General features: G+C 45.2%; 1 protein-coding gene across 1 annotated transcript in view; it reads right to left on the bottom strand.

Annotated features, from left to right (window-relative positions):
• The window catches only part of PTGIS (prostaglandin I2 synthase), a 60,082-nt gene that overhangs the window by 10,003 nt on the left and 27,664 nt on the right, over window positions 1-22,415 (bottom strand). The window contains exons 4-6 of the mRNA XM_075571268.1: window positions 18,169-18,312; window positions 17,480-17,634; window positions 14,437-14,618 (exon numbers count right to left, since the gene is read on the bottom strand). Of these exons, the coding sequence (XP_075427383.1) occupies window positions 14,437-14,618; window positions 17,480-17,634; window positions 18,169-18,312 (481 nt within the window). The remainder of the gene's footprint in view (window positions 1-14,436; window positions 14,619-17,479; window positions 17,635-18,168; window positions 18,313-22,415) is intronic.

Here is a 22,415-nt window from a genome sequence, read left to right as displayed (position 1 = left end):
CCAATGTTCAAATTACATGAGAATTGCAGGGAACTCTTTAGGGATGCCTGGGGAACCCAAGGACTCCCTGTTTAAAAACACTGCAGTAAGGATTTGATTTTGGCAGCCTAGTAAACAAATTATCCTATAAAAATAGGCAACACATCTTCTGTGATCTGCTAGAGTGTATATAATTAATTAGGACTGTTGGTTACAGAACATAAAAACCATCTTTACAACTTCTGAGCATACAGTATGCGTATAATTGGTTGATGAATTTTCTAACTCGGTGTGTGACAAAACTGTTTGAGGATTTAATAGTTGCTGAGTAATTGGATGGTAACGCTTACACTGGCCATTGCCCAACCCCAACTTGCTTTGTTCTATAACCATGCACGAACCGTTAAATCAACGGCAAAGCCGTGCATGTCCAGGAAGTACGTCTGTGTGTAGCATGTTCAGGAAGCACGGCTGTGTGTAGCATGTTCAGGAAGCACGGCTGTGTGTAGCATGTTCAGGAAGCACGGCTGTGTGTAGCATGTTCAGGAAGTACGGCTGTGTGTAGCATGTCCAGGAAGTACGGCTGTGTGTAGCATGTCCAGGAAGTACGGCTGTGTGTAGCATGTCCAGGAAGTACGGCTGTGTGTAGCATGTTCAGGAAGTACGGCTGTGTGTAGCATGTCCAGGAAGCACGGCTGTGTGTAGCATGTCCAGGAAGTACGGCTGTGTGTAGCATGTCCAGGAAGTACGGCTGTGTGTAGCATGTTCAGGAAGTACGGCTGTGTGTAGCATGTCCAGGAAGCACGGCTGTGTGTAGCATGTTCAGGAAGTACGGCTGTGTGTAGCATGTTCAGGAAGTACGGCTGTGTGTAGCATGTTCAGGAAGTACGGCTGTGTGTAGCATGTCCAGGAAGTACGGCTGTGTGTAGCATGTCCAGGAAGTACGGCTGTGTGTAGCATGTTCAGGAAGTACGGCTGTGTGTAGCATGTCCAGGAAGTACGTCTGTGTGTAGCATGTTCAGGAAGTACGGCTGTGTGTAGCATGTTCAGGAAGTACGGCTGTGTGTAGCATGTCCAGGAAGTACGGCTGTGTGTAGCATGTCCAGGAAGTACGTCTGTGTGTAGCATGTTCAGGAAGTACGGCTGTGTGTAGCATGTCCAGGAAGCACGGCTGTGTGTAGCATGTCCAGGAAGCACGGCTGTGTGTAGCATGTTCAGGAAGTACGGCTGTGTGTAGCATGTTCAGGAAGTACGGCTGTGTGTAGCATGTTCAGGAAGTACGGCTGTGTGTAGCATGTTCAGGAAGTACGGCTGTGTGTAGCATGTTCAGGAAGTACGGCTGTATGTAGCATGTCCAGGAAGTACGGCTGTGTGTAGCATGTCCAGGAAGTACGGCTGTGTGTAGCATGTCCAGGAAGTACGGCTGTGTGTAGCATGTCCAGGAAGCACGGCTGTGTGTAGCATGTACATATGAAATGTTATATAGGGCAGGCGTGCTCAACTCCAGTCCTCAACCCCCCCAACAGGGCAGGATTTCAGGATATCCCAACTTCAGCAAGGGTGGCTCAATCAATCAAGCCACCTGTGCTGAAGCAGGGATAGCCTGAAAATCTGACCTGGTGGGGGGAGGGGGGGGGGATATCCCAGCCTCAGCACAAGTGTCTCAACCAGTCCATGCTTCAGCACAGGTGGCTCAATCAGTGGCTCGGTCAATGACTGGGTTAGAACAATGATCAGAGCAATGCTGACCAACTCCAGTCCTCAAGAGCCACCAACAGGCCAGGCTTTAAGGATATCTCTGCTTCAGCACAGATGGCTCAGTCATCAACTGAGTCACTGACTGAGACAATTGTGCTGAAGCAGGGATATTCTTAAAACCTGACCTGTTGGTGGTCCTAGAGGACTGGCGTTGGCCACTCCTGCTCTAATCTTATTTGAGAACAGAATGGCTCTTCCCAGACTGTCACGCTTTACACGTGAGAGGACATTAACGCAGTTAATGTATTCATTTCCATTCGCTATACATTGATAGTTTCTCTGCATATTCAATAGGGACTCGAACGAGAAAACTCTAATTATCAACAGCAAACACGTCATTTGCAGCATTTTCGGACTCGCTTATTTATTTGCTACTTGTTTTTTTTCCCTCTCTTCATAAATATCCTAGCTGGATTTTCACATTTGCTTCTGTAAAATGGGAAGATTATTTGCAGATCTGCTTAAATCAAGAGATAAAGCCTCAGAATGTACACAAGAACAAAACAAACCCTATTTCTGCAAGTTGCTGCATGAATACCCATTATAACTGTTATAATTATGTTTGTTGCATAACCAATACCCTGTTCACAGTGCTGATGTTATACATACTGTACAGAGTAATATACAAGTTCTCTTCCCAGTAAAACCAGTATATTGTGTTTCCATAAATCGGCCGCGTCTGCGCAGTTGATTAGGCGAATTAGAGACAATCCAAGTTTTTTTTCCTCTTCATTTTTTAAATACAGAATTGAAGCAGTGGGTCTCCGACACCGAACCCGATTACTTTCAGCTCTGGGGACCCCCTGATTTCAGAGGTACTTAGCTCAGTAGGGGGTGCCGGTAGCCACTGCAGGGTTCACTATATGGATGCATTCCCCCCCTAACTGTTCCAAAATCACTCCCCAAATAGCTACTGTAAGTGAAGCAAATGCAAGCAGCTCGATAGTGACACTGGGTCAAAATTATCCAATTTGCACCATCTGTAGAACAATGCTCCACATTTTCTTCAACTGCGATTCCTTCCACATATCCCCTGTTATATCTCTCCGAAAGTGGTTTATGTCCTAGAACAGTTTAGTGCTGGTAATCACGAGGGGTATTTTAAACATACACAAACAGAAAGCAATATGCAGAATTTCATCAATGTTGCAATGTGCTTCAAATTCAGCTTCATTTTTCTTTGATACAATATTCCATTTATTCTATATTTCCAAGCGTTGCATCCATCGCATTTATTGGGAATATTATTTTCTCATATAGATACATTTCTGCTGTTTTAGTTCAGTGCATAAAGGGACCTTTCGGTTTCACAACGGAAAACCACGGTTGTGTTTGTTTTTGCAGAGCGGTTCTAGTGACATGGCTCACAACAGGAGGAACGCGCGAGTGACGCTTGTACGAGTCACATTGTTCGTTCTTTATATAACTCGAGCACCTAGTTGCAATTCCATGAGAATGTATTAAAACAGCGGTTTCCAACCTTTTTTACACTGCCCCCCTCCTAGAAAATATTTGTTGTGCAAACCCCGAATTAATAAATCTTACTGTCGACTCAGTCTATTCCTAACAAAACTGCGTGGGGGGAACACACACTTAATAATGCCCCAAACTGCCCCTCTGCGTGTGCAGGCAGCATGGGGGGGATACAGCTGTCGCTCACTGCGGGAGCTTCCAAAGTCACATCCCACAATGCCTTGCCACTGTGGATGCAAAGCACTGTGGGGAGCGACTTTGGAAGCGCCTGTTGTAAGTGACAGTGATACCCCCGTGCTAAGTGCGTAGTCCCCATATGGGCTCAGGACCGCTATTCTGCCTGGGATCCATCATTACAGATTATTTGTTTTGGCGAACCCGTTGGTGACACCTCGCGTTCGCCCCGTTGGGAATCGCTGTATTAGAGGAACTGGTATAGAAATCCATCACCTTGTGCTTTGAAATACATTGCACTAAAGTTCCAGCAACGTACCCGTTCCCTGTGTCACTCCACCCTCAGTGAGCACGTGAAGGCCAAGTTGCAATAAAGCGGTGTTGCTGTGGTGAACTGGCACACAAAATGATAATCCTGAGCAGGGCCACTGACAGCTTTCCCAGGGGCCCAGGACTAACGTTTCAACCGCCCTCCTCAGTGTGATGGCGGCCTTGTGAGCCCCCCTCTTTTACACCTCCTTGCTCTCACCCCCATCTATTAATTCCCTGCCCTCATGTATTTTTCTCACCTCTCTAACTCTTCCTCACGCCCCCACTCTACACTCTTACACCCCTTCTCATCTCACACTCCCTCCCCCCTCCTCACACTCATTACCCCCTCTCTGCATGGCCACACACACACACACACACACACACACACACACACACACACACACACACTTCCCGCCACACACACACACACACACACACACACACACACACACACACACACACACACACACACACACACACACACACACACACTACACCTTACCTTACCTTGGAGGGTGACCTCAGTCAGATCGCTGGTGCTGCACCAATCCGCGCACGGAGGAGGAAGCTGGGCCCTGCTTCCGCCGCGCACATGAGGGGGAGAGGCAGGCCACAAGCCCGGCAAGAGAGAGGCCCAACTTCCAGCACCGGTCAGCCATGCCCCCCATCCCTAACCCCCAGCCCCACCCCCACCCCCATCCCCCATCCCCACCCCCCCATCCCCACCCCCATCCCCCATCCCCACCCCCCCATCCCCACCCCCCTGTGCCTGAGCGGTAAGAATATATTTATAAATCTGTAGGCAGATTTCAATGGCAATCTTGTTTGATACATCGGGTGCAATGTTTGCACCAGAATTGCCCCATTTTTTTGCATCAAGAGAGTTTTACTAGCAATATTTTTTCTAAAGCGCAGTAGCACTTTTTGTTGCTGTTAGCGGTCATTAAATGGTGATTACTAATCAATGTTTGTCACACTTTAATGAATCTATCCCTTTAATGTCAACTGTGCACGCTGTTGTAAAAAAATAAAAACCCGAAGGGCAAATCTTAAAATAGACATTCTCAAATGATGCCACTCAGTGAGGTCTACTAATCAACAAATGATCTCGTTAAATTACTTTGTGACAGCAGGACGGCATGCAGGTTTTGCAATATGCTGCTGCCCATTGGCAGTGCCGGATTACCAACTAGGCACATGAATAGGGGTCACCCAAGCTTAGGTTGTGGTGAGTCACCGCTATGGCTCCCCAGCTCCCCATGCAACAGCCCAATCACTACCATACTTTCCCTGTTCCTGTCGGTGCCGGGATGCAACGTCCGCCGACGGGATGAGGGAGCTGCAGAGACCCTGAACCTCACCCGTCCGGTGTGGGTGTGTGAGAGAGGGGTGTCTCTTACCTTCTCCAGAGTGGGCACTCCTCATTCAGTGTCGTGTTGTCATGGCAACCCAACATCAAATTACGCAGTGATGTCATGACGCAGCAGGAGGATGTCCGCCTCGAGGAAAGGCCCCCAAAATCTTGGGGCCCCAGAGGGTCTTAATCCACTACTGCCCATTTGGCAACATAAGAGTTAATTTAGAGATTGTGGGACAGCTTCATGTTTTGCAGCTTGGAATCTCTATCCAATATTTCTATTTATGGCAGGGGGAGGGGGGGGGCAACTTCAGTTCTCAAGGGCCACTAACAGGTCAGGTTTTCAGGATATCCCTGCTTCAGCACAGGTGACTCAGCCATAGTGAATGTAACACTTTAATTTCATGTTGCAGACAGTGCAGAAGTTACCAGTCGCTGCCAGATGGGGTTAGGAACCCCAGCAACCCAATGCAAAGCTGCCATGTTTACACCGGGCACGTTATCACGGTTTGCTGCCTGACCCTGTTTTATTTGGCATTGTAGTGTCCTTTGACCTGACCGCAGCATCTCTTTGAACTGTTCATTCACAAGCAGGAGCTTCCGAAGCGGATACTGGGGCGGCTCAGACAAGATCTTTTACTCAGGAAGTCGCAGAAAGTCAGAGGGGATAAAACGCGGAGGGGAAATGTCTGGAGACAGACTGTCATCTCCACCCCGTGCCAGGGAGTAAGCATTACTTCCCATAGGAACACAGCACCTTGGCCAAGGGCACACACACCACCCTCCTCCAACAAGTTACACATCACCACCCAGTGGTCTGAGAAGGAAGTTATTTAGGTCAGTGTGTGTGTGTGTGTGTGTGTGTGTGTGTGTGTGTGTGTGTGTGTGTGTGTGTGTGTGTGTGTGTGTGTGTGTGTGTGTGTGTGCGCGCACTTACCTTGGAAATTCTGGGGCAGTCTCACAGTAAATGCCTCAACATTTCTGTGAGATTCTTAATGGCCCATCGGATTAACACAGCAGGGGTTCCTGCAGTCCTATTCAAACTGCATGGGACTGCAGGAACTCCTCCTGTGTTAATCCGATGGGCCATTAAGAATCTCACAGAAGTGTTGGAGCATTTACCGTGAGACTGCCCCAGAATTTAAAAGGCAAGACTTCTAATACTTGTGGCTGCATCTGTAGGTGACCGGCGCATCAGAAACAGATTGAATCCCATAGAGGTGTATATATCTCTGCTTGGACCACTCCACTGTATTTGGGTATTAGTACAGCATCCCTGGCCGGGGATAAGGGACTAGTACCTAGTGCTCACTGGCACACATATATAGTACATAGATTGTCCCATATAGAGCTGATGAATCCATAAACCCACAGGGGTAACTCACTGTTTCACTCCCAGGTTCTCCAGTGCGGTCCAATTGCGGTTTCCAAACGGCGCGCAGATCCACCAAGAAGATGAACAAATAAAATGAAAAATGTATTTCTTAATTGGATAAAACATAACCCCTAGATAGCTCAAAAAGCTCCACACCTACGCGTTTCGGGCTGTGTGCCCTTTATCAAGGCGTGGTGCTTTTTGAGATACCTAGGGGTTATGTTTGATCCAATTAAGAAATACATTTTTCATTTTATTTGTGAGCCTCCTCCTGCTTTTTTCTGGCAGTGAGCTGCCCCTTCTTTTGCCATTTCACTGTGTGTGTGTGTGTGTGTGTGTGTGTGTGTGTGTGTGTGTGTGTGTGTGTGTGTATATATATACATATGTATGTACTATAAATGATGCCTTATATGAATATGTAAAGCATGTGACAATATACAATTCTACAGTCTTACCTAAACTGTCAATCGTTTGGGGCTCAATTATACATCTGTAAAAACCCTGACTGTGTGCCTAAGGAAATGTCCGCCTTCTAACTTGGTGCTGCAGTCTGTGGCATGCTGCAGCTGATATGTAACATTAGATTACTAAGTGTAACACATTATTGTTACAGCTTCCAGAGTAATAGACTGGTTGGAACAGTGGAATAGATCTGTTTGTGATACTTTGTTGCTAAAGTGCAAAGCTCGAAAAGGTGCATGTCAGAGCCTGTTTCAAAAGAGGAACTGGATATGACTTTCTAAATGGTTGCTGTAGCAGCCAAAGGATGATCAGTACATTAAGAAAAATCAGTAAAAATGGCAGAGTAAAAAAATAATAATCCAGACAGTATTATCTAATACTACAGAACTGATTTATTTAAAAAAAAAAACAAAACATGATTTTTCACGTTTTGCTGCTTATATTTGTGCGTATATTAAATTATACATTTGCTTTGTAGAATCATGTGGCAGTTTCCTATTTTGCAAAAAATATTTAGGAAAAAAAAAGGAATAATTTTGGAGTTTAATGTTTACTGTTTGAGCCCTAAATGACCCCCCCACATATTGTATATTTACTCATAATTGTCAAGCCTTTAGGGCTCATTTTAACAAGCTACCGCCTTAAATTATGAAAACAAGCAAGTGCAGAAAGTGATGAACTGACACAAGCATCGCTCCAGGGAGACCTTTTTCCAAAGTGACTTTCAGCGTGCCATTCGCACTCTCATTAAGCTGATTAACCAGACTCTAATCGGTTTCAACTCCCACTCCAGAGCTAACCCAGGAGCTGTTCTCTGACTAATGGGGACAACTGTATCTATGTTTTTCAAAGGTTTGGCTCAATAGAGGTCTAGATTTCACTAAAAATGAGGCAGGCCCTTTCAGGAGATATTTTTTTCAAGGGAGTTGAGGTACCTGTGACTTAGCATCAATCCTACTCAACATTTCCCCCTTGTTTTTTAGTATAATGGATATTTTTTTACTAAACTGGTCCCTTCTTCAGGACTAACTCTATTTATACCATCATAAAGATACTGCCACGTACCAATCTCAAAATAGTGTGTATATATCTATATATCTCTATGGATATGTGCAACAAACGGAATGCCTCCTATACAGGAGCAAGGAAGGAAGGGAGGAGTCAGAGAGAGAGACAGCAAGGAGGGGAGGAGAGAGAGAGACAGCAAGGAGAGGAGGAGAGAATGGAGAGCAGTGTGCACATGGGGCAGGGGGGAGTGCAAATAGGAGAGACTGCAAGGTGAGTAGGAGGAGGAAAAAGAGACCGCGAGGAGATAGATGAGTAGGGAGTGTAATGTGCATAGAGAGGAGCAGACATGGTAAGGTAGGGAGTGAAAAGAGTAGCAGGGCATGAAGGAGGAGAGGGTAAGGTGAGGAAAGGGGTACAAGAAACAGCAAGGCATTACAGGGAGGGGTGAACACAGAGTAATGTTTCATTCATAACCTTTAAGATCTGCTACTGTAGATCACGCCGGATACAGATAGTAGATATATTGTTCTATGAAATTTAAAAACTAGAAAATTGTTAACCTGCTGTTTGCTGAATTCTGAAACTCACTTACAGTGCTGCTGCAAAGCACGCTGGTTTGTCCATGTTCTACCTAATGGGGTCGATGTATCAACGTAAAGAAAGGTGATTTTTGGGGCACGGCTGCGGCATATGTAAGAACAGTTTCTTAAATCTGATGCAGCATGTTACTTGCGCCACTTCATATATGGAGGGTTTGTGGGGGCAAATCAAAGTAAAATAGAAGGAGTCAGAGAGACGCAGAAAGTGATACATCTCATTATAATCTGCGCCCCGTGTAACTCCCCCAACTCCTCCTACTGACTCTCCCCAAGGTGCATGCTGGGACAGAAACGCAGAATGTGATACATCTCATTATAATCTGCGCCCCGTGTAACTCCCCCCAACTCCTCCTACTGACGCTCCCCAAGGTGCAAGCTGGGGCAGAGACGCAGAATGTGATACATCTCATTATAATCTGTGCCCCATGTAACTCCCCCAACTCCCCCTACTGACTCTCCCAAGGTGCAAACTGGGGCAAAGACGCAGAATGTGATACATCTCATTATAATCTGGCACCATGCAACTCCCCCCAACTCCTCCTACTGAGTCTCCCCAAGGTGCAAGCTGGGGCAGAGATGCAGAATGTGATACATCTCATTATAACCTGTGCCCCATGTAACTCCCCCCAACTCCTCCTACTGACTCTCCCCAAGGTGCAAGCTGGGGCAGAGACACAGAATGTGATACATCTCATTATAATCTGTGCACCATGTAACTCCCCCCAACTCCTCCTACTGACTCTCCCCAAGGTGCAAGCTGGGGCAGAGACGCAGAATGTGATACATCTCATTATAATCTGTGCACCATGTAACTCCCCCCAACTCCTCCTACTGACTCTCCCCAAGGTGCAAGCTGGGGCAGAGACGCAGAATGTGATACATCTCATTATAATCTGTGCCCCATGTAACTCCCCCCAACTCCTCCTACTGACTCTCCCCAAGGTGCAAGCTGGGGCAGAGACGCAGAATGTGATACATCTCATTATAATCTGTGCACCATGTAACTCCCCCAACTCCTCCTACTTACTCTCCTGAAGGTGCAAGCTGGGGCAGAGACGCAGAATGTGATACATCTCATTATAATCTGTGCACCATGTAACTCCCCCCAACTCCTCCTACTGACTCTCCCCAAGGTGCAAGCTGGGAGAGAGACGCAGAATGTGATACATCTCATTATAATCTGTGCACCATGTAAACCCCCAACTCCTCCTACTGACTCTCCCCAAGGTGCAAGCTGGGGCAGAGACGCAGAATGTGATACATCTCATTATAATCTGTGCCCCATGTAACTCCCCCCAACTCCTCCTACTGACTCTCCCCAAGGTGCAAGATGGGGCAGAGACGCAGAATGTGATACATCTCATTATAATCTGTGCACCATGTAACTCCCCCCAACTCCTCCTACTGACTCTCCCCAAGGTGCAAGCTGGGACAGAGACGCAGAATGTGATACATCTCATTATAATCTGTGCACCATGTAACTCCCCCAACTCCTCCTACTTACTCTCCTGAAGGTGCAAGCTGGGGCAGAGACGCAGAATGTGATACATCTCATTATAATCTGTGCACCATGTAACTCCCCCCAACTCCTCCTACTGACTCTCCCCAAGGTGCAAGCTGGGACAGAGACGCAGAATGTGATACATCTCATTATAATCTGTGCACCATGTAAACCCCCAACTCCTCCTACTGACTCTCCCCAAGGTGCAAGTTGGGGCAGAAACGCAGAATATGATACATCTCATTATAATCTGTGCACCATGTAACTCCCCCAGATCCTCCCACTGAGTCTCCCCAAGGTGCAAGCTGGGGCAGAGACGCAGAATGGGATACATCTCATTATAATCTGTGCACCATGTAACTCCCCCCAACTCCTCCTACTGACTCTCCCCAAGGTGCAAGCTGGGGCAGAGACGCAGAATGTGATACATCTTATTATAATCTGTGCACCATGTAACTCCTTCCCAACTCCTCCTACTGACTCTCCCCAAGGTGCAAGCTGGGACAGAGACGCAGAATGTGATACATCTCATTATAATCTGTGTACCATGTAACCCCCGAACTCCTCCTACTGACTCTCCCCAAGGTGCAAGCTGGGGCAGAGACGCAGAATATGATACATCTCATTATAATCTGTGCACCGTGTAACTCCCCCCCAACTCCTCCTACTGATTCTCCCCAAGGTGCAAGCTGGGGCAGAGATGCAGAATGTGATACATCTCATTATAATCTGTGCCCCATGTAACTCCCCCCAACTCCTCCTACTGACTCTCCCCAAGGTGCAAGCTGGGACAGAGACGCAAAATGTGATACATCTCATTATAATCTGTGCACCATGTAACTCCCCCAACTCCTCCTACTGACTCTCCCCAAGGTGCAAGCTGGGACAGAGACGCAGAATGTGATACATCTCATCATAATCTGTGCACCATGTAACTCCTCCCCCAACTCCTCCTACTGACTCCCCAAGGTGCAAGCTGGGGCAGAGACGCAGAATGTGATACATCTCATTATAATCTGTGCCCCATGTAACTCCCCGAACTCCTCCTACTGACTCTCCCCAAAGTGCAAGCTGGGGCAGAGACGCAGAATGTGATACATCTCATTATAATCTGTGCACCATGCAACTCCCCCCAACTCCTCCTACTGACTCTCCCCAAGGTGCAAGCTGGGACAGAGACGCAGAATGTGATACATCTCATTATAATCTGTGCACCATGTAACCCCCCAACTCCTCCTACTGACTCTCCCCAAGGTGCAAGCTGGGGCAGAGACGCAGAATGTGATACATCTCATTATAATCTGTGCACCATGTAACTCCTCCCCCTACTCCTCCTACTGACTCACCAAGGTGCAAACTGGGGCAGAGACGCAGAATGTGATACATCTAATTATAATCTGTGCCCCATGTAACTCCCCCAACTCTTCCTACTGACTCCCCAAGGTGCAAGCTGGGGCAGAGACGCAGAATGTGATACATCTCATTATAATCTGTGCACTATGTAACTCCCCCCAACTCCTCCTACTGACTCTCCCCAAGGTGCAAGCTGGGGCAGAGACGCAGAATGGGATACATCTCATTATAATCTGTGTACCATGTAACCCCCCAACTCCTCCTACTGACTCTCCCCAAAGTGCAAGCTGGGGCAGAGACGCAGAATGGGATACATCTCATTATAATCGGTGCCCCATGTAACTACCCCAACTCCTCCTACTGACTCTCCCCAAGGTGTATGTGCCTGCTCTCTAACTCTGTCACTTTCCCTCTCTCTAAGTCACTCACTTTTCCTCCTGTCCAACTGTCTCACTTCCCCTCCTCTCTAAATCTCTCTTTCCATCCTCTCCAACTCTCTCTCTTTCGGTCCTCTCACACTCACTCTCCCCCTTCCTCTGTCACACACAATCCCCCTCCCCTCCTCACACACAATTCCCCCTTCCTCTGTCACACACAATCCCCCTCCCCTCCTCACACACAATCCCCCTCCCCTCGTCACACACAATCCCCCTCCCCTCCTCACACACAATCCCACTCCCCTCCTCACACACAATCCCACTCCCCTCCTCACACACAATCCCACTCCCCTCCTCACACACAATCCCACTCCCCTCCTCACACACAATCCCACTCCCCTCCTCACACACAATCCCACTCCCCTCCTCACACACAATCCCACTCCCCTCCTCACACACAATCCCACTCCCCTCCTCACACACAATCCCCCTCCCCCTCTCACACACAATCCCACTCCCCTCCTCACACACAATCCCACTCCCCTCCTCACACACAATCCCACTCCCCTCCTCACACACAATCCCACTCCCCTCCTCACACACAATCCCCCTCCCCTCCTCACACACAATCCCACTCCCCTCCTCACACACAATCCCACTCCCCTCCTCACACACAATCCCACTCCCCTCCTCACACACAATCCCACTCCCCTCCTCACACACAATCCCACTCCCCTCCTCACACACAATCCCCCTCCCCTCCTCACACACAATTCCCCTCCCCTCCTCACACACAATCCCCCTCCCCTCCTCACACACAATCCCTTACCCCTCCTCACACACAATTCCCCTCCCCTCCTCACACACAATCCCCCTCCCCTCCTCACACACAATTCCCCTCCCCTCCTCACACACAATTCCCCTCCTCACACACAATTCCCCCTTCCTCTGTCACACACAATCCCCCTCCCCTCCTCACACACAATCCCCCTCCCCTCCTCACACACAATCCCCCCTTCCTCTGTCACACACAATCCCCCTCCCCTCCTCACACACAATCCCCCTCCCCTCCTCACACACAATCCCCCCTTCCTCTGTCACACACAATCCCCCTCCCCTCCTCACACACAATCCCCCTCCCCTCCTCACACACAATTCCCCTCCCCTCCTCACACACAATTCCCCCTTCCTCTGTCACACACAATCCCCCTCCCCTCCTCACACACAATCCCCCTCCCCTCCTCACACACAATCCCCCTCCCCTCCTCACACACAATCCCCCTCCCCTCCTCACACACAATCCTCCTCTCTTTCACACAATCCCTCACTTCTTACCTTGCCTTGTGGGTAATGTGGGACGAGGCCTCGGTTATCACATTGGTGGGAAGTTGGCGGATGCGGAAGTTGGGCCCGATTTCAGTGCGCCATGTAACTCTCCCCAACTTCTCTTATTGATGCCCCTCACCCCCGAAAGATCCCCCCCCCCCAAAGGTGTATGCGCAAGTTCTTAGCGTCTTAATTCAATCAACTCCATTTCTATTACCGCTGCGCTCCAGTTCTATCACCGCTGCGCTCCAGTTCTATCACCGCTGCGCTCCAGTTCTATCACCGCTGCGCTCCAGTTCTATCACCGCTGCGCTCCAGTTCTATCACCGCTGCGCTCCAGTTCTATCACCGCTGCGCTCCAGTTCTATCACCGCTGCGCTCCAGTTCTATCACCGCTGCGCTCCAGTTCTATCACCGCTGCGCTCCAGTTCTATCACCGCTGCGCTCCAGTTCTATCACCGCTGCGCTCCAGTTCTATCACCGCTGCGCTCCAGTTCTATCACCGCTGCGCTCCAGTTGATTTCCTAATTAAGTTTTTCTAATTCACGGACCGAAGGCCGAGTAGTTGCAGTACACCAAGACCCGTTTTGCAATTTGATTGAACATTTTTAACTAGAGTTCATTTACTGTATACGTCCACCGTACACTGTAATTACTGATATAATTGGTTCTATTCAACTCCATGCACTATAGAGAGATAGTTATACTGGTTTTTGCATTTCATTTATCCAATTTTGAGCATTTTCCTGCTCATTTTATCATATTACATTTAGTCTTTGTTAATCTACCGATATATATATATATATAGATATAATACTGTTTATGGCCATTATTCTATGAAGTCACTGGGGCTTTATAGAATGTGCCACTGGTTAACGCACACAGCGTCTGTGATTTGGATTGCAGAGCACTCTGGCAGAGAAGGATGTGGGAGGAGCGGCTCAGTGAGTTAAGGCACTGACTCTCTAAACTGAGTTTGAATCAGAGGAACCTGGTTCAATTCCCAGTGTCAGCCCAGTGTGACCTTGGGCAAGTCACTTTATCTCCCTGTGCCTCAGGCACCATAAACATAGACTGTAATGTCTGTGACATTTCTATGTGCTGCGTACCACGCGCTATTCTGTAATTGTGACGCGCTTTGAGTCCCGTTGGGAGACAGGCGCTATATGAAATAAAGTTAATTTTCTGCTTTATACACTCAAGAAGTATCAAGCCCTGTGTCACGTTGTTTCTCTGTTCTATGTACTCATCTATACATATAAGAACCATCATGTTTGCCTGTTTTTTTTACATTTCCAACTTCCAAGTAGAAGTGAGTACTCAAACATCCGAACCTCTAGTAAACCAGTGACTCACAGGTCCAAAACATGTCTAGTTCTAACCTGAGTAGCCCATAGCTGCAGGAGCATGGTTTTGGACTGCATATCGTCATTCACGTGTAGTTCCTCCAGGTGGCGCTGGTAGTGATCTAACCATGCACTTCTGTTTGCATTCATCTGAAGTCTTCCTGTGCCTAAGAGATGCCAGAGGCGCCCTTTGACCAAAGTTGCTTCCTTCTTTTCTGCTGCAAATAACAAAGAAGATTTTTATATATATATATATTTTTTTTAAAGGCCCTAGCTAGGACCTAATAATGTAGGTTACATTATTCAATGCAATTATTCAGTCCGAATGACCATAAAATAAAATGCCACGGTCCTACATTCAAATAGGCTAAATGCCATAGTTTTCCTTAGAGAATGTTGAAAAATCAGACATTTTAACGATTTAAATTGTTTATCGTCATAATAAAGATCACGGGGCAGATAGATCACGGCAAATTTGGGGCAAAATTAATGCAAATGTAATCATTTTTTGCGCCTGTTTGCAACAACGTATGACGGTCTTTGCTCCAAGTTCTGCGCCAGCTTGCGGTTTAAGAGTGACAATAGGATTTAAGTGACTCCCAGATTGTAATGAGGTGTAATGCGCACACTGCGTCTACCTGCGCCACTTTTGTATTTTGTATTTGGGGCCGAAAAATGAGCCAGATCTGAGGTGGGGTTAACCTTTCTGGCGCACACTTTGTGTTACTTGTGAGGAAACCCTTTCACGCATTTGACACCAACGCCAGCAGAAAGTGAAGCAATGCGGCACCACAAACTTCTACGTCCATGTTCTTTACGTTAATACACCCCATGTTTTCCAGAATATACTGAAGTTTTAATGTATAACAATAGTGGCATCTACAGGCCGAATCTTTGCTTGCATCTTGTAAAACGTGTTTGATTCCGGAGTTGAATCCATGAACCCAAAGTCTTCAACTTGATGGTCAACAGCTTGGAAATTTTTTGAAAATGTGATAAAATAGCCTTCCTGCCTATTCCTTTATCACATGCTCCAGTTATGCCTTACATTAATAAAACACACCTACAGTAGGATATTAAAGTCTGTTCAACAGAATTGAAAGATATTCGGACTCAAACCTAGCACATGGAATGCCAGTCGGAGTGTTACTACGAGTGATTCGGCTTTGCACTGATTGGGTGGGAGACTCAAACTCTTCTACTAGTGTTATTATGGTATATATATTTTTTTCTAGACATACTAAAGAAGCTTATACTACACCCACAACATTAGGATTTATAAACTAACCCTCACAACTGCTCGGTCTGTTGCTTCTTGTACAACCCAGCCAACGCCGGTCACAAGCCCGGATGAAAAATGGGAAGTGTTGGTTTCCGTGGCGACAGAACTGGACAATTGGCCAAGAACCCAATGGCAGGACAACAATTACGAAGCGTGGAAACACTAGAGGACGTATCCTGCCGCTGGCCTCTGCAACGCATCGCACCCTACCTTGTAGAAGATGAAGTGATGTCGTTTATGGAGAATACCTACCTACCTTCTTGTACAGCTTTCCAATATAAAACCCTATGGGGTATATTCTATAGAATTTTTAAATCAGTCGTTCTGCCAATTTTAAAACTAAAATCCCCATAGATTTTAAAAGGGGTTTTGCCAAAAGCTCCCCGAACGGCCCAGTTGGCAGATATGGAATTTGCCATGAATCATAATAAGTATAATGACTAAACCTGTAATCTCGATTATCTGTAGATGTTTAAAATTTTCATGTGCCGTCCTCGCCCTTCTAACTCCACACCCTGGCTAAATTCCCACACGCAGTATTGACAAGGAACACTGGATGGCGCTCTAACCTTTCTCACTAAGTGCTCAGTGAAATACAACAAAGTGAATAAAATAATATTAATATTAATAAACGTGTATTAAATGTGTATTTAAATATATTCCACCAAAAGAAAGTGATTCAAGTAAAAGTGATATAATAAGTGCAAACCAACGTCACTCAACCCTCTCGTATAGACTGTCCCAAAAGTCTAAACATGTACAGCTCTCCAAATCTCAGGGGAGGGATGGTGGATGCCACAGGAAAAAGAAAAAATGACATAGTGCAATACGCTACCCATAGTGAATAAAAAATAAAAAAGAGGCTCCAGAATGACTACTCAGAATAGCGCAGAAATAAAGAGCAGTATGCCGCCAGTACTCGTAGTATCTCTGGATGGTGCAGGTAGAAATTCTCAGCCGTCACGCCGTCACTCTGCTGCACACGCCGACAATGTCTTCCGCATCCGCGACGTCACTTCTTCAGGAGCACTCCTGAGGAAGCCGTCAGCACTGTACGGCGGAACGCGTAGAGCGCGGCTTTGAGGCTGGTCTACGTGAGAGACAGAGAGAACCAGAGGCATCCTGAGGTGTTCCCGACGTATACAGCGGTGACGTGGTAACCGGAAAGTGACGTCGCGGACCCAGACGAATGCGGAAGACATTGTCGGCGTGTGCAGCAGAGTGACGGCTGAGAATTTCTACCTGCACCATCCAGAGATACTACGAGTACTGGCGGCATACTGCTCTTTATTTCTGCGCTATTCTGAGTACTCATTTTGGAGCCTCTTTTTTTATTTTTTATTCACTGTGGGTAGCGTATTCACTATGTCATTTTTTCTTTAATCCTATGGCATCCACCATCGCTCCCCTGGGGTTTGGAGCGCTACATTCCCACACGCGCATGCTGCGTTCCTCTGAACGCCTCTGGAGGAAATCTCACACTCTCGCAGACTTCCTTCACTACAAATGTATGCTGTCCTGTTTCACCTCTGCCTTCTCTCAGGCCCAACAAACCTCTGGCCCTAATCTATTCAGCTGTATGTTAAGTCCTAGAAGTAAAGCTGTGCTACATCTTTCCAATTTCCAGTGTATGAGCTACATTTCAACCACATAAACAGTAGGTGATCTCTGGACGCTTGACCTTTCGTATCCCACTTGACCAATATCATATTCCACTAATGTCAACTTTCAAAAACCTCTCACACCAACATCACACAAATTAAGGATCTACAATGTTAACCAGTAATGAAATCCTACCAGGAGATAACATGCTACGAGCTGTCTTCATCAGCAGTTGGTCAAGTTTTCGAAATTCGTTGTAGACTTCCTCTGAATGATCACTGGCCTTCCCTTGAAAATGCGGATTGGTGAATTGCTTGGACTCCGTGCCAAAAAGAGTTAAATATCCGGCTCTAAAAAGAACATTTCCCTTTATTACTAACGTATAATTAGAAATACACAATCTTAGCCAACTCAAAAAACAAAATCTGCAGCAGTATGTATTTATATACCCCTACCTAAAGATGGGTGAATCCACCCAAATCCGTTTCCCTCACGGATTTTCATCGCAACAACCAAGAATTGTGTGCTCATTTGCATGTCGTTTCCCAGAATCCCTTGCTGCAGTGGGAGCACTGTATGCTAGGGGATAATGGTTGAAAGGCGGGGTTGCAGACCTGTCTAAGACATGTGAATGTGCTCACACGTGATATTCTTTATTGGCTATATGCTAACGGTGGAGGTTTTTTGTTGCCTTTTTTTGTGATCTAAAGATTTTTATATATATATATATAATCTTTAGATCACAAAAAAAGGCAACAAAAAAACCTTTATATAAAGTATAGGAGGGGAACATCTGCTAAATCATTTCAATTGCTGTGTTTCTAAGTTATTTTCCAAAGTAGCATCTGTAACCTTCACATTTTTGGCATAATTTAAACCTGAACCTTAGCATCACGCTGTAAGTGAAGTGAAACAGTCCAGCTTCCTCCCATTCTGTGCTCCCGCTGCCCTGGTCACTTAGTAAAATGGTGTTAAGATTGCTGAGCATTGTCCTGGTCAGGGAAGGTAGACTCTTGCCTTGTAGATGTCTGCAAAGAAAAAAAAACAATTGCTGAATATTTCTCACTTCTAATGACAATATTACAGCATGCTAATAATATACCAGCTGTTGTTCAGCTTGCAAGGAGGAAAGTTAATATTCAGTCTTGACATGTGCACCTTTTCAGTATAAACCTGCATGAACCCACATGTCTTATGCTCTGTGCTAAGTGATCAGAACCAGAACATGGTTTGGTTATCGTAAGATCCCAGTTATTGGGTGTTTGAGTTCTCCAGTTCCCAAATACTCCTAACCCTTGTTACTGATTGTGCTGTAACCCAGGGCAGATTTACCAGTTCAGCAGCAAACAGGCTACTTTGTAAATACCTCATTATAAGATCGTTTGAATTTATTATTACAGTATGACATCCTTACAAATAACCGTATGATGTTATGTGGAAATCAAACTGACCTGATGTTACTTTATAACTATGCCAGTCTTCGTATTATACCGACATTAGCCTAAGCATCACGCTAATGTTTTAAAAAGCTTGGAGCGCACTGTCTCGTGTCCTGATAGTAACATTTACCATAAACATGATTTCATTCAAACTGTCCATGCTAAACGGAGATTTTACCTGTAACGCTATACAGACCACATATTCATTTGTGTTTGCGGATGTGTACCATTTAATTCGCAGTTTCACAGTCCATGTAACAGAATTGGGCTGATATGACAGACGACATTTAATGTGGTAAACGGTTTTGTGCAGCTAAGATATTTGTATGATGTAGCAATCCAAAGCTTCTCAGAAGAAAAATTACCTTGTAGCTTTTGTACTCCAAACACTAGAAATGTAAGCATGATTTCAGACAAACTGCAAGGATATCGCTATGTTTGAAGCATGTAAACACAAGTAGAGAATAGGAGAGGATTCTGACTTTGTGCAAGCTTTGATCAGGTCACTTTTTGGGGTTTGCTGGGCTGTACCCATCACCAACTTATACCAACTAAAAAAAAAATGCGTGAGGTGAAACCTTAAATACGTGTAAGACCTATAAATATTATTAAAAGACATCAAGGCTGAGTTTGAAGAAGAAAAAAAATACAGATTTAGAAATATTGAAAGACCACCCGGTTAAAACCAAACTTGGCAACAGGTAAGAGTGCGCGTAGGATGCTGTAAAGGTCTTCTGATAATGCCTACAATCCCACACACTGCTGGACAGATTGGTGGCTGGTGAAATAGTTTCAGATAGCTCCATTTCTTTCAGAAAATCTAACTCTTAAAATACCCAATTCTGCACAGCCTCACATTGCGTAAAAAGTTGATTTTAGTTTGGCATTTTCCCTTTTGTATTCGATATTTTTTGCCCCAAGGAAGTTGAGGATATTAGTCATAAGATATTACTTGAAAATAAAAGAATTCCCTTTTTGCTGCACTGGAGAACACCCTACAGAAATAAAGTGTATATATTGTATCTAAACTTTATTGATATAATATATTTTAAAAATCCCCTGATGAAGCTGATTAGGTGAAACGTACGTCGGGTACGTCTGACGTCACTTCCTTGTGACGTTGGCTCAGCGAAGAGGTGTGTGATGGTACAGTCAGAGTGCTTAGGGAGACTGCAATCGTGGTCAGCACAGCGCTCTGACATTGAAGTATTTTGTCATTTTTTGCTTATACAGAGGGTCAGCATTTATAGTTTAAGAGAGCTAGGGATAGCATCAGATTGTGCATGCATGCAATTATCCTACAATCTCTATATGGTATCTAGCGATCAGACTCTTTGTAAGTCTGGAGAAGAAATAAGATGCTCCTCTCAATAATAATTAATCTCTATATGTACCTGTACCATTCTAATTATTATTTTAGTGAGAGTGCAGAGGGTTTCCATGATGATGAACCGACAGGAACCAGGAAACCAGAAAAGCACAGTAACAAAAAGCGGGGACCAACTATTGATGTGCCGTAAAATCAAGGATTATTTAATCAAGATGAGATAAACAGGAACATATAGGTGGGCAAAAGTAATTCTCTAACGCGTTTCGCGCTATTGCAGCGCTTTGTCAAAGAGCTGCAATAGCGCGAAATGCGTTAGAGAATTTATCTGGTTTCCTGGTTCCTGTCGGTTCATCATCATGGAAACCCTCTGCACTATTTGCTTCCTCAGGAGATGCACGCTAGCTGGAGCCTATTTTGTTAGTCTACCTCATTGAGTATTATTCTCTATCTTCATTATTTTATCCTGCATTGCCTCTTGGACTTTATTTGGGCTTATTATTGCCATCAGGGCTGTCTATTGGATGTTTTCATCTGCTGTGTAATTATACACTTACTTGTGATATAGGAGTGCAGTTTCCAGCTGCGACTACCATCAAGATTTTTTTACCAGCACGTATTTAATACTCACATGCAAACATCTATGACTATTAGGCTCTGGCTATAATAATCAACAGCATTGGATACCACATTGAACTCCTTTGCTGTTGGTGGTTTGAGCACTGGTGGAGACTCAGCGGTCTCTTTTACAAATTATTTTTGTGAGATATACTCATAAGGGGACTTATCCATTTCAGGTATACTCAGCTATCAGAATATAATTAAAATCAAGCTGAAATACCTATATAATCCACCTCTCTCTGCTTCAATTTGGTGATCAAGGCAGTGCTCCTGCAGCCAATTAGACAGGAGTCACTGGTACTCGTACTGGTACTCATACTATACTACTATGCTACTCATACTATAGCAACACAATAAACTCTACCACCAGATGCCTTTCTCCGTGATGTGCAAATCCACGTCTAATCATATTGATCTCTATTAAAGTGTTTAACATACGACATTATAAGTGGTGCACAACACAATTAACGGCATTCTACTCAAACACGCACCTATCTCCATTCTTAATTGTTTTTATTTTTTTGTTTCTTTTCGCCGTGCTACTTAGGACCCAATAAATATTATATATCAAAGTTTAGACACCATATATACACCTCATTTCTGTAGGGTGTTCTCCAGTGTAGTAAGTAGGGAATTCTTTTCTTTTCAAGTAATATACAGGTATTGCCTTCTCTCCCTGCTAGCACCATCTTCCTAATTTTTGGGTCCTATCACTTACACTTCGTACCACACCCTCCTATACGTAGGGCAGGGTTCTCTCTAAGTCTACCCCCTTGTATTAGTCATAAGCAGAATCCAACGATTCTAATTGTAGGATGGCTGTAATACAGATTATGTTCCGTGCAGCAGGGTAATTCAGGCTGGGAGGACCCTGTATCTGATGATTGGTGTATCTACAGATTAAGTATAATGTATAGTTAAGAATGTATTGATAAAGAGCCAAGTGTTGATACATACTAATATCTGCAGAATGGGGCTATTTGTCAATGGACAAATAATGATTGTGTTGCCATTTCTCCGCACATGAAACATTTGCATTGTAGCCTTGGACTGTTCATTTATATAGTGATGAAATAGCATTAATGAAATGTGGAACGGCAAATTTGCAACAGAAAATACCAGATAAATGTCACTTTAAAATGGTGATACAGTACAGTAGAAAAAGTCACAACAAAGGAAGTTGCAACTTCTTATTGGCCTGACATTTGGCATCCATTTTCTTTTCCCTGGGGAGATCTAAACCCAATAACTTCACTGGTATCTTGGGAACCTTGTAACAAATAAATATATAGTAAATATATACAGTGTGTGTGTGTGTGTGTGTGTGTGTGTGTGTGTGTGTGTGTGTGTATATATATATATATTGTGGCAGGATGACCGTGGTTAGTGAGGAGGCAACACAGTTCTTCTAGGGAAATAATATGCTGGCGGTTTTATTTATCCATAAATATAGCAAAACAATGGGTGCTCTGTCCCTTTAAGTAAAACAAAAAAGCCTATCCCCTTTAGGGAAACTAACTAAACAAAGTTAAGCCTATCTAGCCGGCTGGTTAGCTAAACTAGACCAGACCAACAATATTTGGAAATACCACTTGGCTCCTTACCTGGGAGCTTTATTCCCCTCGGGACAGCATAAGTATGAGCAGCCTGTGTCTGTCTGTCTGTCATCTCTCCTGTGTCCTCTCTGTGTCTGAGAGGGACTGCTGCCCCAGAGGCATATCCTCTTCCCCTTTTTACAGTAGGG

The sequence above is a fragment of the Ascaphus truei genome, chromosome 15 (assembly GCF_040206685.1).
Source record: "Ascaphus truei isolate aAscTru1 chromosome 15, aAscTru1.hap1, whole genome shotgun sequence".
Classification (NCBI taxonomy): Eukaryota; Metazoa; Chordata; class Amphibia; order Anura; family Ascaphidae; genus Ascaphus; species Ascaphus truei.
This window is presented reverse-complemented; position numbering and strand designations above follow the sequence as displayed.